The sequence below is a fragment of the Lithobates pipiens genome, unplaced genomic scaffold (genome assembly GCF_037356315.1).
Source record: "Lithobates pipiens isolate NorthernLeopardFrog02 unplaced genomic scaffold, aLitPip1_a1.2 Scaffold_25, whole genome shotgun sequence".
Taxonomy (NCBI): domain Eukaryota; kingdom Metazoa; phylum Chordata; class Amphibia; order Anura; family Ranidae; genus Lithobates; species Lithobates pipiens.
In genome coordinates, this window is record NW_027507787.1 from 43,515,090 (window position 1) to 43,534,723 (window position 19,634).

Sequence of the window (19,634 nt, forward strand, 5' to 3'; positions counted from 1 at the left end):
ATATTTTAGCTGCTATATTTTAACCCCCTGTCTACCAATGTATGTTTATAAAAGTCCTGGAGCTAAAACAAGCTCATGGCTGCTGCTGCCAAACCCTTTTGCCTTTATAACCACTTTAATGGTTAACGCTGAACCAATAACCTGTAAAGACTTTTTAAAGCATAGCCTATGGACAATTTTGGGTACCATCATTTTTCATGTTTTTACAGCAATGCACAATTTTAAGGCTTGAGATGCTTGGTATCTATTTACTTGGGACAACCCCCTCTTATATTTTAGCTATAAAATGGGTTTAAAATTGTGTTTGTTGGTTATTTTAGAGTATTTTTTTCTGAGAACCACATTTGACAAAAAACTGCAAATAACGTGAAATAGAAAAAAAAATGCTATATTTTTGCAGGGGGTTTTAAGTAATATTCAAGCAAAAAAAAAAATAAGCTGCTTTTTACATGTGTGAAAAATGTAAAAATTGCCCTGGTAGAAAAGTGGTCAAGTCTTAAAACTCAACTTCAAATGGACAAGTCAAAGGCTGGTATATCATAATCCTGAATATAACACCACATACCTCAAATATATCTGCTGTAGTCTTAATGTTTTTGGGTGGAACAGGCTGAACATCTACTTTTTTCTGGGGTTTTTGGGCTCCAAAGAGATCGTCAGGTTCATCATCTAGCAGAGATGTGGATTTAAATGTCTTCTTGTGCTTTTCCTTGACGGATTTAAAGAGGTCATCATCACTACCATCAGCATCAAAGACAGAAGATGAAGGTTTATTAACCTCTTCCCTAGGCTGGCTCAAAGCTTCATTCACAGGAAGCTTTTCTTTCTGCCTGGAAGTAACCGGGTCAGGTAATGAGCTACTGCCAAAGAGATCTGAACCAAATAGATCTTTAACATCAGGGGTGAGAGGATTTACAGGAGCTTTTGGTTTGGTTCTGGACTGTACATCATTCTCAGAGAATGACAGCTTCATACTGGGAATAGGTTCCTCTTTATCTAGTTGCCAGTTTGACTGAGCAAGTGTTGCTTCAGATAATGTATCTTGTGTGGGAGAAATTGCTGATGAATCGCTAACATCTCCAGCTTCACCGGAATCTTGGGATGCAAGTTTTCGGCCCATTCTTGTAGGAGGTCGCCGCTTTCCAGAAACCTTGGCACGAGACTGAGAAAGAGACAATCAGCAAATGAGTTCAGAATAAAAAAGGAAATAGAAAATTTAAGAGAATACTTCGTAAAATAAAATCAGATTATTTGAAGTGGGGAAAAAAAAAAAAAAAAAAAGAAATTACAGATCCTGGTCCTTTAAATCAGATTACACAGCACAGTGCTCGTGCTGCGTAATCTACCCCCCTCTAAACAGTAAAAAAAAAACCTCCCTGAAACCCCCACTTCCTGTATGCCCTCTCTAGTCTGAACACTATAACCAGGGCTACTAAGCCCTGATCACCGTGGTCAAACTGCGTCCCTCCGTCATATCTCTCTCTCTCTCTCTCTCTCTCTCTCTCTCTCTCTCTCTCTCTCTCTCTCTCTCTCTCGTCAGCACCCCTCTCCGCCCTGTCCTGCCACTATTATTGAAAATAAAAAAAACTAAAATGGTCACTGCCAGCCTGTTAGAGGCTGGCATACAACGCTGTAAATCCTTTCTAAAAACGAGCAGTGCAAATAGCTATTTAGAGCAGTCTTCGGGCTGGTCACGTGACTCGCGGCCACTTTACAGCTCCGAGATAGTGCAGGAGAAGCCAAGCGGCCACATGATCTCCCTGGCTGACGTCAGAGGGAGATCACAGTCGCTCTTGCAATAGCCGTTTAAAACGGCCACGAGTCACGTGATGAAGACAGCTCTAAATAGCTATTTACATGGCTCGTTTTTTAGAAAGGATTTACACAGTGTTGTATGCCAGCCTCTAAGAGCAGCTGGCAGTTATTAAAAAAAAAAAAAAAAAAAAAAAAAAAAAAAAAAGCCTTAAACACTTTAAAGCTGATTATCATACAAACAAGCAAAGCGTTTAACTCCTTAAGGACAAAGGTAAAACAAATCTCAGTGGAAAGAAAGGCTCTTTCATTCACCTCCCTATAATCAGATAACACAAGAATATTACAGTTTGAATTGTGAAAATGGATTTTTACTATCTTATACGACCTAAAAACTCCTCTTGTCATGTGACTTCAAAGCCCTTGCCTTTAGTTTGGCAGGGCGGATGTTGGGTGTGTCCACTGCCTCCTAGTATTGTCCTTCCTGGAGGACAGGAGGAGCTGCAGCACATTGCTGACATTGGCGCTGATGGTTGTGTTGGGTGGGGTGGGAACAGGGGCATGGCCAATCAGAGCTGTGCTGAAATTAATACAAAGATACTGACAATGGTTTAAGGAAGTGCCATTTTAGCAGACCCTTTCAGCTTTACAGGCACACCATTATTGGTAAAGCTCAGGAGATTGCAGATTGTCTAAATTAGAAACAGCAGTCTAAGCTAGACAATCAGCAACTGAGATAATGAAGAATATAAAATGTTTTGCTGTTTTATATACAACGCATAGGCAAATTTGATTTTTTTTAACTATAATTCCACTTTAAAGCGGTTGTTATGCCCTAGAAAAAAAATTAAATAAAACCTGTAAGGCAAAAAGGTATGTATGCACCGCATACTAGCTCATTATGAAATACTTTACCTTAGAACGAAACTGCCACACCGCCGCTAGTCATCGCTGAGGGAGCCGACATGTTGCCTCTGCGATTCTTCCGGGTTCGTGGCTCCAGCACTGTGAGTGGCCAGAGCCGCCATGACGTCACTCCCGCACATGTGCGCGGGAGTCCTCTTTCCGGCAAGGAGTTCTGATTTTCTGGCAGACACTGCCAGACCTTCAGAGCGCATGTGCCACTGACGTCAGCAGCTGCATGCAAGGTGAATATTTCCTAAACCGTACAGGTGGAAAGACCACATATCCCTCTGCTTAGTAGTGGTATCATCATGCTTTACCTTCCTGTAAGCATGTTCAAAATGTTAGAATGACAGCACTGTAAAAATCAGTAGTGCCGTGTCTGCTGTATACAAGATGGCTTTATAGGAGCCTAGGCTGCAAACGTAAACCTACACATGTAAATAACATTTTCTGATTTTGATGAATATATAACTAAATGAAATTGTTTTAAAGGAAATCTGTAATCTGAGTGTAATTAGGGAGGCTAACCACTCCTTCTCCAGTATACTAGTTCCCTGGCTGCCATCCTAAAGGATTTAGAGCTTTCCAACATGGAACAAGTATGCCAATCAGGATTCTGACTTGAAAGACTTTTCTGATCTGCATACTTGTTTCAGGTCAGGATGTGAAAGTACTGGAGCCAGAAACAGCCAGGGAACAATCACTGTAGGAAGGTGGTCAGCAATGGCAGGCTCTGCATTTTTCTCAGTATAAGGTTCCTGTATATGCGCCTGGAGTTCAGCTTTTACATTAGCTACAATTTACTGGTTCATCTCAAGAACTGTGTTCCCTTATTATTAAAGGAAACTAATCATGAAAGACATACAGTGGCTGCCACTACTGGATCTCCTCCTACAAAAATTCTACATAACTGGTCATATAATTCCCAATCACAGAAAGATTAATTCCAATAAAAGGACGGTAAAGCTGTTTATGTTCAACCTTATTCACTAACAAATCCCAGCACTATTGTCATATTTTTTGCTAAATACATTATCTTAGCTGCCTAAATCTAATAAAACTATATTTTCCATAACTGTTAGTGCTGACCCCAAGTCTATAGGGAATAGCAGGGGAGCTTAGAGCATCATAATTGGCTGCCCTGCTGTTTACCAACAAAACGTCATCCCCCTTAATGCCCTGCACTGTGAGCGGAGAGGAGCATGGTCTAGTGCATGGTCTTAGTGAACCTCCAGCTGTGGCAAAACTACAAGTTCCATCATGCCTTTGCTTCTGGGGGTCATGCTTGTGGCCGTCAGAGTCTTGCTATGCATCATGGGACTTGTAGTTTTGCAACAGCTGGAGGTCCGCTAATTGCATATCCCTGGTCTAGTGGCTAAGATAAGTGGAGTAAGGCTTGTATAACTAAGCAGGCTTTCTAGTGGTGAAAAATGCCTGCTGTGACAGAAAAAGTGCAACTACCCTGTCACTGTACACAAACCTGCCCACGGCTGTTCCATCAACATAGCCTAGAACGTGACTACAGACTACAACAAGAGTAACTTGCCTATAGGTAACTGAGCTGTGGGCAGTGACAGTGGAGTTCAGAATTGCCTTGTCATCGCCGATGCTCACTAGCCTGCACATACATACAATATATTATACAAGCTAGTCACTTATGTTATTGATAACAAGCATACAGGGATGCTGCAAGTGAAGGGAAGACACAATATATAGCTGTTAATGCATTCTACCACGTTGTAGGCTAGTATTCATGGGCAATAACGGGTCAGTTTTCAACTGCCACCACTGATTTTATAAAAGAAGCCGAGTAGCTGTCATCAGTAATACAGAACAACCATTTTTCTAAAACCAAGCAAGTGACTTAAAGCAGAACTAAACCCACTGATTTAACTTTGAGCCAAACATAAGCTCAGGTTATAAATGTTCAATAAAAGGTTATTAAATCCTTAAACACATCAATGTTTTCAATTACAATCGCTGGATTTGGTGATCATCTTATGTTTGCCAGCCGACAACTGTCTGGGGGAAAAAAATATTTATTATATAGGATTTATATAGCGCCCACAGTTTGTGCAGCGCTTGAAATTATCACTTGGGCAGGCAAGACAACGCTGATAAGCTAACGTAGGCGTTCTCTTCCCTGCTCAATCTTCAACTCTCCAAAAAAATTGGTTTACATTCCACTAACATTTTTGACACTTTGAGACCATGAAATGGCAAATTTCATTGTGGGGCGACCATCTTCATACTTACTGGCAAAAGGCAAAAAAAGAGAAATATGTCATTACCTTGTTAGCACTATGAAGGGTGTCCACCTGTGCAGGGGTCTCAAAGTTTACTCCTTCCACACTTTTTCTGCCAACATCCAAACTTTGACTGCTCTCTGCAACAGGTAAACCTGAAATATCTGCCTCTAGAACAGTATGCCTCGGGCCAGACAGTTTAGGAACTGCACCTGGTAACAATGCTGCCGGGTTGATGTGCAAATTTGCCTGTAAATAAAAGAGAAGTGGATTAGCTGATGCCTACTTGCTTTATTAATGCTTGCCAGCTTAATGCATAAATACTGTATATGGTAGATTTTGCAGGACCTGTAGCTGAAGTCAAACAGAATTAGAAAAAGAGCAGTAAGAAAGGTATCAGATACATGCACTACCCAAGGTAAATCCAATCCAGCTGAAAGTATTACCAGTGAGAAAAAAATAAAAAGCAAGGCATTTAGTTTTTAGAGATTTTCTCATTCTTTCAATGGAAAATGTTGGTGCAAAAGAAATTAGGAGAGAACAGTAAATGTAAAACACTATAGTTACTTGTAGTTTCCCAATCCGAGTGGAGGGACTTTTAGATTTAACTGGTGGTGGCACTGTGGGTTTCTGTACAAAATGAAAGTAGATTAAAACAGCTGCACATTTGAAATGCATCATTCATCTGTGACGATATGCTACCGTGTTCTTACCAGTAAGGACTAAGTCTGTAAGTACACCTGTTAGAAGTACAGCTTCTACTATTTAGCTGGCTCCTTTCTGAAAAGGCTAGTTACCGGACTGCTTTAACCACTTGCTGACTGTGCACTGTAGCTTTACTGCTACAGGGTGGGCCGGCTGCACAGAATCATGAAGACGTAATTCTGCTCTTCCAGGTAGGGGGCGCACCGCCTGTGCCGCGATTATTCAGTTAGTATCAGACTGCCTGTCATTCTATCGCAGTACCGCTAAAGGTCGCTGATTGCCGACATTACTAGTATAAATAAAAATTCCAGTATATATAGTTTGTAGATACTATGACTTTTGCGCAACCCAATCAATATATGCTTATGAATTTTGAATTTTTTTTTAACCAGAAATATGTAGCAGAATACATATCCGAAATTAATGAAGACATTTGATATTTAAAATGTTTTTATTGAGTTTGTTTTATAGCAGAAAGTAATGAATAGTTTTTTCTTTTTTTTTTTCCAAAACAGTCTTTTTTTCAATAATAGCAGTATAAATAACGCAGTGCCATATAGCAAAAATTGCCCTGGTTATGAAGGGGGGGGGGGGGGGGGGAGGGGGGTAACTTACATACTTTTAGTCTAAAGGCAAAAACAAGCTTTCTGTAACTCAGCAGTCGAAAGAGTATCAGAATTCCTGATCCCTATAGTTGTTCCAGGTCATTAACACAAAGTACTGAAGCCAAGGAGCAAGAGTTCCTAAAAGCAGAGGTCAGCAATGATAGGGTACATAACACTTTCATTACAGCTGTATGTTAAAGTAAAACAGAGTTGACTTGAAAATTTTGTAAGGTAACAGCAGCGTTGAAGTACAGGTTAAGTCAAGATTGAGCGCCATCCCATCATTCAGTGGAGAAATGCTAGCAATTCAGTTGGCAGGTAGTTTGACAACTAAATGACAGCCGTAATGCCTAAAATTTGATTTGGACATTAAGACCCCTTTCACACTGAGCCGCGGGCAGCATTAGCGGTAAAGTGCTGCTAACTTTAGCAGCACTATTTGGCTGCTAGCGGGGTGCTTTTAACCTCTGCTAGTGGCTGAAGAAAGGGTTAATGCGCCTGTGTAGTACCGCTGCTGAAGCACATTTTAAGGGGCAGGGGTGGTGTATACACCGCTCGGAAGATGCTGTTGGCAAGACTTTTTTTTTTTTTTTTTTCTAACATCCTGCCAGCGCAGCGCCCGCCCCAGTTTGAAAGGACTCAGGCTTTCACATTGGGGTGGCAGGGAAGGCGGTTTACAGCTCTTTATAGGTGCTATTTTTATCCCTTTAGCACCCGTAAAAAACCTCAGTGTGCAAGGGGACTTTCAACCTAATGAGTTTCCCAAACCTTTCATCACATGCCACCCACATTGTTGTCTGGATATTATAACTAGTAAGAAAAAACTAGCCCCTTTTTCAAGCGTCATTCTGCAACACAGCTTAAACTATATAAACTAGAAGAAACGCACAGGATTTAGGATTACCATAGACGTTCATTCAGTGTTGCTGCTGCATTTGTTATCAAAGCATTAAAGCAGAGTTCCAGGTTTTTTTTCATTTATTAAAAGTCAGGAGCTACAAAAAGTGTTGCTCCTGGCTTTTAATAAACAGACACTCATCTGTCTCACAGTCTAGTGAGGCGGCCGCACAGAGCCCCGCTGCTCTCGACCTCCTCTCCATGGTGCGTTCATTAAAACTGTGGGACAGCTTGCAGCTTCACGGCCGGGCGTGGATTGCGCATGCGAGTGTCACGCTGCACTCTGAGTGGCCAGGCAATCTTCTGGGACATTTGACATATTCCAGAAGATTGCAGAGAGGGAGGGACCACATAGGGGGAGAGAAGGAGTCGCCTAGGCGGCCCATAGTCAGAAGTAGGAAGTGGGACAAGAAGTCCCACTTAAAACTAGTCACCCACTCCTCCCCCAAAAAAACCACATGCCAAATGTGGCATGTAAGTGGGCAAGGAGTGCTTAAAGCAGAAGTTCCACTTTTGGGTGGAACTCTGCTTTAAGTCTTGTATACAAGGTCTCCATTATGTGAAAGAGCTGTGTACACCATGGGGGAGATTTACTAAAACGGGAGCATTTAGAATCCAGTGCAGCTGTGCATGGTAGCCAATCAGCTTCTAACAGCTTGTTCAATTAACTGCTTCAGCCCCGGAAAAGATTTTACCCCCTTCCTGACCAGAGCAATTTTTACAATTTGGCACTGCGTCGCTTTAACTGACAATTGCGCGGTCATTCGACGCTGTACCCAAACAAAATCTGCATCCTTCTTCCCCACAAATAGAGCTTTCTTTTGGTGGTGTTTGGTCACCTCTGCGGTTTTTATTTTTTTGCGCTATAAAACAAACAAAAAAAGAGCGACAATTTTGAAAGAAACTTTTTTTTTTTTTTTTTTTTTTTACTTTTTTGCTATAATAAAATATCCCCAAAATACAAGTTTCTTCATCAGTTTAGGCCAATATATATTCTACATATTTTTGTTAAAAAAAAAAAAAAAACACCAAAAAAAAAAAAAAAAAAACGCAATAAGCATATATTGATTGGTTTGTGCAAAAGTTATAGCGTCTGCTAACTATGGGAAAGATTTATGCCATTTTGAAAATTGTTTTTTTTTTTTTTTTTTTACTAGTAATGGCGGTGATCTGCGATTTTTAGCGGTATTGCGATGGACAGATCAGAGACTTTTGACACATTTTTGGGACCATTGGCATTTATACAGCGATCAGTGCTATAAAAATGTACGGATTACTGTGTAAATGTCACTGGCAGGGAAGGGATTAACACTAGGGGCGATCAAGAGGCTAAATGTGTGTTCCCTCAGCATCTTCTAACTGTGTGGGGGATGGGAGTGACTAGGAGAGGAGCCATATAGTTTTTCCTACTTAGGAGGAAACAATATGGATCCTCTCCTCTGACAGCACAGAGATTTGTGTGTTTACACAAACAAATCCCTGTACTGAACACCAGTACAGGGATTTGTTTGTGTAAACACACAAACCTCTTTTGCAAGTGATCGCACATGGCCGGCAGCGATCGTGCCCGCGCATCAGGTCCCCCCGCCGTGCAGCAGGTGCGCACCCTCTGGTGGCCGAAAATGGGTAGGACGTACCCGTATGGGATTTCACCCAGGAGAGCCATTGTGCTGCAGTATATCTGCATGACAGGGTCGGCAAGTGGTTATGCTTTTGGTTTCTCTGCGAACTGCACCAGATTTTGCACTCTCCAATATTAGTAAATTCCCCCCCCCCCCCATTTTTTCCAACTTGTTCCTTAATCTCCCAAATGATATGTAATAAAGCTGTACAAACCTCTCCATCTTCTGCCTTCACAATCGTCTCCTTTATTGCATTAAAACTGCTGGGTTCTTTGGATGGATCCAAACTGTCTTTTTTAATTACAGTTTTCTTTTCTTTCTACAAATGCAAAAAGAAAGCAGAATTCAACCTTTGTTATTTGAATAGAATACTGCCCTATTTTTTAGGCTTAATGTACATGGGACATTTTACAACCGCTCCTGAACGATTTAACTTGACAGATAGTAACTGACGTTTAAAAATGTCAGTTTTGCTATGTTTACATGCCGTCTTTAAACGCATTTGCGTTTAGAAGTGTTTTTTTTTTTATTGGCAAAAATTAAAAACGTCTGTAAATGAAATGCGACTAAACGCGAGTTACCGAGTTTTACAAGCTGTTACAGGCGTTTGGCGTATCAAATGCCTCTGAACATCTGTCCTGAACGCATTTTTTTGCTTTCCAAAAAAAAAAAAAAAAAAATGCTTCTAAACTCAGCTACCTAGAAGCCACTATAAAAGACCCTGTGTACATGGACAGGTAAGATAAAATTGGACGAGTTCAGGGGCAGCCGAAAAAACACCCAACTGCTCCTATATGTCCGTTTATCAGCAGCAGTGTACATGAAGCCTTAAAGTTTCAGGATATTTTGTATACAAGATATACCTCACAAGGAGATATTATAAAATATATATATAAAACACACACACGGATTCTTCAAAAAGTTTCCCCACATTTTTTTTTTAAACTCCATTAAATATAAAACTGTAATATATATATATATATATATATATATATATATATATATATATTTTTTTTTTTATTCTTTTGATCGGTACTCACCTCTCTGCCAACTTCCGGGTCTTCAGGGAGTTGCGTCGGAGATCCGGTGACTTCACTGGACTGCTCCCCCCTTCCCCAAGTGCCTCTGTCTGCTAACAAAGGGAAGGGGGAGGAGTCTCGTGATGTCGAAGCTCTGATTGAACGTAATGCGTACGGGGGAGGAGCTGCACATGACATCATCCACTGCTGCCCTACGGAACTAACACGATTGTCGGCTTTACATGCTGTGTTTTTATCATCTTTATGAGAGTAGTTTGTGTTTAAACACACAAATGAAATCTTATACTTAAGCGGTGAGCACTTAGATCTTTTCTTTCTACCCATAACCTGGTGTCCTTGCTGAGATCTAAGGAGACGTGAGAGAAGATTATGGTCCGTGTTAACCCTTTTGATGCTCGCACAGGAGTCCATGCCATAAGGTGAGAGTGATTAGTTAGACCGGAGGCGGAGGTATTGTCACGCTACTGTGGGGAAAAAATAAAATTACTTACGTCAGTGCTACAGTTTGAATTTAAAACGTATTTGTGTGAACTGTGAAGTTAAGTCATGGATTGTGAAAACTAACTAGTGTCGGGTGATTGTATATAGTGTATACCACATTTACCACTGACTAATGCAGAGTTGCAATGCAAGGAGATCAGCTAAAAGTACTTGGATCTGTATGTGCGTTATAATTAATAGAAATTAGTCGATTAATTGATAAAAAAAAAAATCGATTAATCAAACACGACAATTTTAATCAGTAACAGCATACGCATACATACATATATATATATATATATATATATATATATATATATATATATACACACACACACACACACACACACACACACACACACACACTATATTGCCAAAAGTATTGGGACGCCTGCCTTTACACGCACATGAACTTTATTTATCCCAATCTTAATCTGTAGGGTTCAATATTGAGTTGGCCCACCCTTTGTAGCTATAACAGCTTCAACTCTTCTGGGAAGGCTGTCCACAAGGTTTAGGAGTGTGTCTATGGGAATGTTTGACCATTCTTCTAGAAGTACATTTGTGAGGTTAGGCACTGATGTTGGATGCAAAGGCCTGGCTAGCAGTCTCCGCTCTATCCCAAAGGTGTTCTATTGGGTTGAGGTCAGGACTCTGTGCAGGCCAGTCAAGTTCCTCCACCCCAAACTCACACATCTATGCGTTTATGGACCTTGCTTTGAGAGCCAGTCACACTCTCCTGTCATGCAAATTGGATGCGGAGAAACCCGCATCCAATTTCCAAATATGCAAACCCAGCCTGATGGTTTAAAAGGAGCTTTATCAGGGACATAGCATTTATTTAAAATGTCATTATTGAGCATTTGTTTATTAATTAAAGGAGAACTTTACCCATAACAACTTGATAAAAATAATGTTCTTTAGCAAAGAACATGCATTCCACGTTAATAATTATGCTACCATAATTAGTGTGCGCTGCCTCCAGCATGGTTTTGGTTTCTTCTTCTTGGAGGCTGCCATTTTTCGGAAGCTCAGAGCCCCTGAACAGCAGTAAATCTTTAGGCTGTCAGCAGATCGACCTCTACAAAATCGGCACAGTGCCTAAAAATAGGAGACTAACTGAGCATGGCTGATTATTACTGGATTTTAAACAGTATAGGCACAGCCTGAAGTGATCTAGCAGGACCTAATTTTCTGACTAAAGTTAAGTTCCGCTTTAAACGCTTAAGGACCAGCCGCTGCAGTTATACTGCAGCAATGTGTCTCGATCCCGCAAATCACAGTAGGTGTACGTCGACTTGTACATGGGGGATTTGTGGGCACGCAATCAGTGGGTGGGGCGGACTCTATGTCCGCTGGCCACCCACAATCATTCCCCTGTGTAAACAAGGCAAATCTCCATTCTGACAGGGGAGATCACACAGATCCCGTCTTTCTTCTATGCAGGAAGATGGATCTGTGTGTTTCTCCAGTCATACAGTTCCCCATACAGTTGGAACACACAGTGAGGGAACACATTTAACTCCTTGATCACCCCTAATGTTAACCTCTTCCCTGCCAGTGTCATTAGTACAAGAACAGTGCATATTTTTAGCACCGATTACTGTAATAATGTCACCGGGTCCCAAAAAAGTGTCAAAAATGTCAGTTAGGTGTCCGATCTGTCCGTCGCAGTCCCACTAAAAATCACCAATTGCTGCCATTACTAGTAAAAAAATAAAAATGCCATATACCCCAATTTGTAGACACTATAACTTTTGCTCAAACCAATCACTCACTATACACCTATTACACAAATATTTTACCAAAAATATGTAGAAGAATACATATTGGCTTAAACTGATGAAGATTTTTTTTTTTTTTTAAATAAAAGAAAAGAAAAAAAAAAGTTTTCTCTTTCTTCAAAGTTGTCGCTCTTTTTTTCTTTATAGAGCAAAAAATAAAAACCGCAGAGGTGAATAAATACCACCAAAAGAAAGCTCTATTTGTGAAAAAATAAGGATGTAAATTTTGTTTGGATACAACGTCGCACCACCACGCAATTGTCAGTTAAAGCGACGCAGTGTCGTATCGCAAAAAATGGCCTGGTCTTTAAGGGGGAAAATCTTCCAGGGCTGAAGTGGTTAAAAGGCAAAAAATTCTAATTTGTATTTAAAAAACTTCGGTTAATACAAAAGCTAGACAGATTTGTTCTATTTAGAGATACAAGTGACACCCTATGATATATTACAGGAAGGTTTCACTTTCAACCAATTTCTCTGCAGTCAGATGAGGTGGGAAACACACTAAAAATATCAGTATATTCTTTGTTTTTCTGCATGCTTCAGTGCCTTCCGCTACACCCAGACAGATATAATCCAATTGAAGAACTCTTAAAGCGGTAATAAACCCCAACGGCCTGTTCCCACTAGACTTCAGTGCAAGAAAGCTGCGTAGTCGTACCCTTGCAGCTCCCCGAACTGCATTCCAATCGCACTGCCCTTGCGATATGCTGCGGGGGGTCAGTGCAAAGTTAACGACAGCCCAAGACCCTTTTCACACTGGGGCGCTTTGCAGGCACTACAGCGCTCAAAACAGCGACTGCAAAGCGCCCTGAAAGAGCTGCTCCTCACACACCAGTGTGAAAGCCCCGAGGGTTTTCACACTGGAGTGGTGCGCTGGCAGGACGGTAAAAAAAGTCCTGCTAGCAGAATCTTTGGAGCAGTGAAGGAGCAGTGTGTATACCGCTCCTGCCCATTGAAATGAATGGGGCAGCGTGGCTATACCACTGGCAAAGCGCCGCATTCTTGTGTGATTCACATGTAGTTTCTAGTGTGAATGAGTCCTAAACCAAAAATGTAACATATTTCAGGTTACCGATTCTTTGATGTGGCCGCATTCGTTTTTGTTTTTAAAAGTTTTCACTTGGTGATCTCGCCAATAGCAAACTCCCTGTATCAGAGTGCCCCCACTCTGGATGAAGGAGCACAGAGGGCACATTTGGACAGCAGCATTGTCAGTCCACAGGCTGACAATGCTCCCCCAGGGGGAGCCAAGTCTTAGTTGTACTAGCAGATTTAGACACTCCAGCTAACACTTTATAAGCAATTACAGCAAACAGCTTTGTTCGTTTTGTTTCACATAAATAAAAGCTAATCATTGTAAGCACCCATCAGTGGTAAATGGTATGTCTGATCCCTGTGACAAATGCATCTGCAGGAGAGCTTGCTCCTTTTGAAAAAAAAAAAACAAAAAAAAACAAAAAAAACAAAAAAAAACAGCCTTACTGGCTGGATCACCAGGTGAAAAAAGAAGAAATCCTAAAATAGAAAGACCAATGCAGCCATTAAATCCAAGAATTAGATGGAAAGAATAAGGTGGTAAACTAATGCAATAAGATAAATGTTTGCTTATGGGTTTAGTACTACTTGAATTTCACTTCTCATAAACGTGTAACAAACATAGCATAACCCAAATCAATGTAGGAAAAATAAAAGGCCACAATGAAGTGCTAAGTGAAGGGTGCAGTAACCAAAGAAACAAAATCAGCAAGACTGTTACAGGGCTCTTTCACACTGGGCGGATCCGTGATGATCCGCCCCATGGATATCCGCTTGCTCAGCGAGGATCGCTCCTTTGATCCCTGCTGAGCAGGAAGATGACAGGTCCATTTCTGCACAGGGACGGGCCTGTCAGAGTGCCCTATGGGAGATCGGATGACGACGGACCGCAGAGTCCGATGACTGATGGAAAAGTAGGTTTTTCCTCAGTCACACTTTTTCGGATTGGAGCGGGTCGGATGTCAGCGGACATGTCACTGCTTACATCCGGCGCTCCATAGACCTCTATGGAGCATCCGTTCGGGTCCACCTGAAAAACCGACAGGTGGACCTGAACGGATCGGCCGTGTGAAAGAGGCCTTTCATAGGAACAAATGATGGACATAAAAGGAGGAGATAAACAAGGGCCTGTGTTCCATCACATATTACAGTCAAGACAAATATACTTGTTGAGGATTTTATTAAGAGACTTGCATATGCCCTTAGAGCAAACCCTTTCCAGCAACACATTCACTTTCCTCTCATCCCTCTTTTGAGACCATTCCACTTCACAAATGTTCCTCGACATAAGTGGAAGGCCCCTGATGGCCATGCAATTGTATAATGCCTCTCACTAACACGCCAAAACCTGAAATGTTACTGTTTGACACTCGGACAGTTTTTGTCATACTACACTGTAAGCTTACTGCGGTCACTTGACCCCCTGTATAAGCATTACTGTTATATCTTTTCCAGAAAAATTAAGACATATCGAAAATGGAAAACAGATATGTAGATAAGCTTAAAGTAAAACGTTACCCATAATAATAATTAAAAAAATGAATGTTCTTTAGCAAGGATTATATACATTCCACATTAATAATTATGCTACCAAAATGAGTGTGTGCTGTAAATTGCCTCCAGCATTGCTCCCGTTTCTTCTTGCCGGAGGCTGAGATTTTGCTGAAGCACAGATCCCCTGAACAGCAGTAATTCATAAAAAGGAACTAAACCCACCGATTTAACAGTTTCAAAAAACAGTTACATTCCTGGAATGCCGGGTTGCTAACTGTCACATTTGTTTGTTTCCTCAACCAAACTGTAAAACAATTAAATGGCTGGTGTCTTAACAAATCACATGTGCAGCACCATGGTAGTAGATCAAACTGAAGCAGCATCCTTGGCTGTAAATCAGGGGTGCCCAACCAGTGGCCCGGGGCGCCCTCTGATGTGGCCCAAGACCTCCTTTCCTGGGATGGCAGATTGGCAAACCCAGATCATGGGTTGTGGACCCGCCATCCCAGAGCATTCACTTTGTTAATGAAGCCAACGGTGGAGAAAGCAAACAGCTGTGGAGCAGAGCTGTATAAGCTGATGCTTCCTGTATAGCGCTGGCTCCTGTCACAGGCGGAGTGATGCCAAATGCATTGTACCTGGGAAAGCAACAGCAGATAATACCTGAATGGGAAGACTGTTATTAAAGGTCAGTTTATTACTAAAATTGCAGTGTATATTATGGGCATATCTGCGCAGTAGTTACTGGGCTGCTTTTAAACTGATCCGCAGGTACAGTGCACCTTCAGGTTACCTGCACTGAGGCATAGACTTCTCTTATTACCTGCGGGTTTGGTGAGCTTTCAGAAAATGCACCACACCTGTAGGATATAATAGAGGTCTAGGGCAATGTGTAGCTAACCCGTAGGAAAGACCCAGGTGCACAGCGCTACATTAGTGTGAAAAAGTCTTAGGCCCCTTTAGGGACTAAAGCAGAGCTCCACCCAAAAGGGGAAGATCCGCTTGTTTGCTTTCTTCCCCCCCTCCAGTGCCACATTCGGCACCTGCTTTTGACAGGTACTCATCTCCACTTCTGGACCCCCTCTTTGGCACATGCACAGTAGAGTTTCCCTTTCAAGGAACAGCAGCAGCACCCGATAGCGGAATGAAAAATTCACTGTGCTGCAGACATCGCGGGACTCCTGGACAGGTAAGTGTCCTAATATTAAAAGACAGCAGCTACAGTATTTGTAGCTGCTGACTTCATTTTTGGAGGGGGGGGGGGGGGTACGGCGGCTGGAGCTCCGCTTTAATTTTCCAACTAAAGTTCCATTATAATCTCGCAAAGTGTGTGGGAAATTAAATATAGATTGAATTTGTCTTAGGTATTAAAGTGGTTGTATACCCATTTTTTTTTATTTTTACCTACAGGTAACCCTATAATAAGGTTTACTTATAGGTAAAAATTAATATCTCCTAAACCTGTACAGTTTAGGAGATATTCACTTTGCAAGTAGCCGCTGATGTCAGAAGCACATGCGCTCTGAATTTCCGGCAGGCGCTGGCAGAGCTTGCTTGGAAGAAGACTCCCACGCATGCCGTCATCGCAGCTCCGCCACTCACAGTGCCGGAGACCCGTGAACCCAGAAGACACGTCAAGGTCAGAACGTCAGATCCCTCGGCGTGGATCAGCCTGCGATACGTGGACCTCTTTCTAAGATATTTCATAACGATCCTGGACTATGTTTTTAAATTTTCGTTTTAAATAAATAGTATTATGCTATGGATATTGTCTGTTCTTTTTTTCTGCCCCATCTGAGGAGGAAGTGATCTCTATAGAGTCCATGTCATATTCCATGTGAGCAGGCACTTACCTGCACAAGCTCAGCTATCTTTTTAACTAAAGTAGTCATTTTAATCTGGTAAGGAGATTATTTTATCATCACGATTGGGTGGCTACGTGTTCAATACCTTTGGTGAAGGGATCTCTAAATAATTTCAGAAGACTTTACTGCATTCTGGAAAGCGGATCGAGTTGAAGCATATCACGAATGTCAATCTGTGGTATTTAGTCTTTGCATGGACATTGGATATAGGTTTTTCTTCTAGCATCTAATTGGGACTATTTTACTAATTAATTTTTGCAATTGTTTTTGCATTACTGCACGCACAGTGGGTTGCAAATATCACTATAATTATGTGTTGGTGTTATTGTAGGATATTTCACTTATTAATTCTTTAATTTAATGCCTAGGGAATTAGGTTTTTCCATTTCAACAGCGCCCCTATTGTCACCAGATCACAGATAATACGTTTCTTACTTTAAATTCTTCGCAGGGAGCAGCTATATAAAAAAAAATTCACTATATGTAATAGTTGTCTAATTATAGTAATTATAATTAGTATCACGAGCAAACTAGTAAGTGGCGCAGAGTTTATTGTAGCTGTTAGCTGCAAGTACACATTGATCCTGGACTGTAGAGGGGTCAACACAAGATGGTATGATGTCCATATAAGCCAGGGGTAGGCAACCTCGGCCCTCCAGCTGTGGTGAAACTACAAATCCCATCATGCCTCTAACTCTAGGAGTCATACCTATGATTGTCAAGGTCTTCCAATGTCCCATGGGACTTGTAGTTTCAAAACAGCTGGAGGGGCCGAGGTTGCCTACCCCCGATATAATCTAATCGATGCACACAACATATTGCTGGATTGTCCCAACTGCCATTTCAGTATTCAAATATTTCCCAGAGTAACTGCCAGCAGGTCTGAAGCAGCCAAATCTGCCCGACAACTGACCAGTGCGCGAGAAATGCAAATGACATGCTTGAACTTTAAGCCAAAAACAGAAATACTATAAATTGCATTACAGAAAAATATAACACTGGTTACATTTAGACTAAACACAAACTGCAACTAATAAAATAAAACATATACCTCAGGCAAGCTTGTGCTGGCAACAAAAAATACACAACACATGCTTAGCTATACCCTCCAACAAAGCAGTCATCTAAATGAGGTGGGTCAGTCTCAACTCAACCAACTCAGGCCATTCCTGAGGAGGTAATATTTTGATCAAACACATTGAATGGGATTAGTCTGTGATGTCCTCACATCTAACAAGATAATATTGGGGACCCCACTTCTGATACATGAAGGGAGCAGTGTCCAGTAAGGCGTTTGTTAACCACTTCCCGACCAGCGCACGACGATGTACGTCGACAGAATGGCACGGGCAGGCATATTGGCGTACATGTACGTCCAATCGTCAATGCCGCCCTGCCATCGGTAGCGCCGCCGCCGGCGGTGCGCTCCCGCGCTGGTCGGGACCCCCGTGAGTCCGGTTGCTGGACCCGCGGACTCGATCGCCGCGGGCATACCCGCAATCGTCTCACGGGATGGCTGAATGGAGGAAATGCCGTGTAAACAGCATTTCTCCATTCTGCCTAGCAACTAGTGACGCTGATCTCGGCTCCATGTGATTGGAGCAGAGATCAGTGTTCACTAAATGAAAGCCCAACCCCCCCACAGTTAGTAACACACCCCTAGGAACACTTAACCCTTACACTGCCACCCACTGGTTAACCCTTTCACTGCCATTTACACAGGAATCACTGCATTTATATAGCAGTGATTACTGTATAAATGACAATGGTCCCAAAAATGTGTCAAAAATGTCCGATGGGTCCCCCACAATGTCGCAGTCACAATAAAAAAAACAAAAAAAAAAAAAAAAAAAAAAAAAAAAAAAAAAAAAATCGCTGATCGCCGCCATTACTAGTAAAAAAAAAAAAAAAAAAAACAAAAAAAAAAAAAAAAAAAGTATTCATAAAAATGCTATAAAACTATCCCTATTTTGTAAACGCTATAACTTTTGCGCAAACCAATCAATAATCGCTTATTGTGATTTTTTTTACCAAAAATATGTAGAAGAATACGTATCGGCCTAAACTGAGGGAAAAAAATGTTTTTTTTCTATATTTTTGGGGGATATTTATTATAACAAAAAGTAAAAAAATAATGCGTTTTTTTCAAAATTGTCGCTCTATTTTTGTTTATAGCGCAAAAAATAAAAACCGCAGGGGTGATCAAATACCACCAAAAGAAAGCTCCATTTGTGGGAAAAAAAGAACGTCAATTTTGTTTGGGAGCCACGTCGCACGACCGCACAATTGTCAGTTAAAGCGACGCAGTGCCGAATCGCAAAAAGTGGTCTGGTCTTTGACCAGCAAAATGGTCCGGTCTGTAAGTGGTTAAACAGTGCTTTATAGTACATGGAAATGGGAATTCTTATTATATTGGTTTTTAAGTTCTAAAATGTTTTATGCTATGTGAGCCTCTTTTCCCTTAGACCCCTTTCTCACTGAGGCGTCAGCAAAGTGCTATTTTTAGTGGTACTTTACTGTCATTTTTGTGGAGGTTTTCGGCCACTAGCGGGTCTCTTTTAACCCAAGCTATAGGCAAAAAAAAAAAAAGGGGGGGTTAAAAACGACCCGCAAAGCGCGCTTTGCCGGCAGTTCAGCGGTGCTGCCCATTCATCTCAGTGGGCAGGGTCAGTTATGCACCGCTCCAAAGATGCTGCTTGCAAGAATTTTTTTTAATGTCCTGCCAGCGCATTGCCTCAGTGTGAAAGCACTCGGATTTTCCCACTGAGATTGCAGGGGAGCCGTTTTTTAGGTGATATTTTTAGACCAAAAGCTCCTGAAAAATGCCTCAGTGTGAAAGGGATCTTATTTTTCCTGAGTTGTTCCTGAAAGAGAAGCCTGTACATTGGAGGAGGAAAGAGGCGTAAAGAGAGGGGATTCAGCTGAAAACACAAATTTTGACCAACTTAAAGATAAGTGGTCAATACCATCTGGTGAGTGCTTATCCTTTAGTGCGGGCACCATGGTGAGCAATTTGTGAAATTGGCAGAGGACACAAAAGTTATTGGAAACAGTTTAAACACATTTTCTCCAAGCACATTATTTCTACTGATATTCGTCTTGGAAGATGAGGAATTGTTTCAGAGTGGACTATTTTTTTTATTATATACATGGTTTTATTTGCACTTCTATTTGATATTGAAAATTATGATTGTTAATCTAAT

The 19,634-nt window shown here is 41.4% G+C and overlaps 1 protein-coding gene across 2 annotated transcripts in view; it reads right to left on the reverse strand.

Annotated features, from left to right (window-relative positions):
* WASHC2C (WASH complex subunit 2C) overlaps window positions 1-19,634 on the reverse strand; it is a 146,968-nt gene that overhangs the window by 9,909 nt on the left and 117,425 nt on the right. Inside the window, exons 25-28 of one of the 2 annotated variants that reach the window (XM_077454383.1) lie at window positions 8,948-9,052; window positions 5,472-5,534; window positions 4,950-5,153; window positions 566-1,162 (exon numbers count right to left, since the gene is read on the reverse strand). In XM_077454383.1, coding sequence (XP_077310509.1) covers window positions 566-1,162; window positions 4,950-5,153; window positions 5,472-5,534; window positions 8,948-9,052 — 969 coding nt within the window. The remainder of the gene's footprint in view (window positions 1-565; window positions 1,163-4,949; window positions 5,154-5,471; window positions 5,535-8,947; window positions 9,053-19,634) is intronic. The other variant, XM_077454384.1, reaches the window with a different exon arrangement.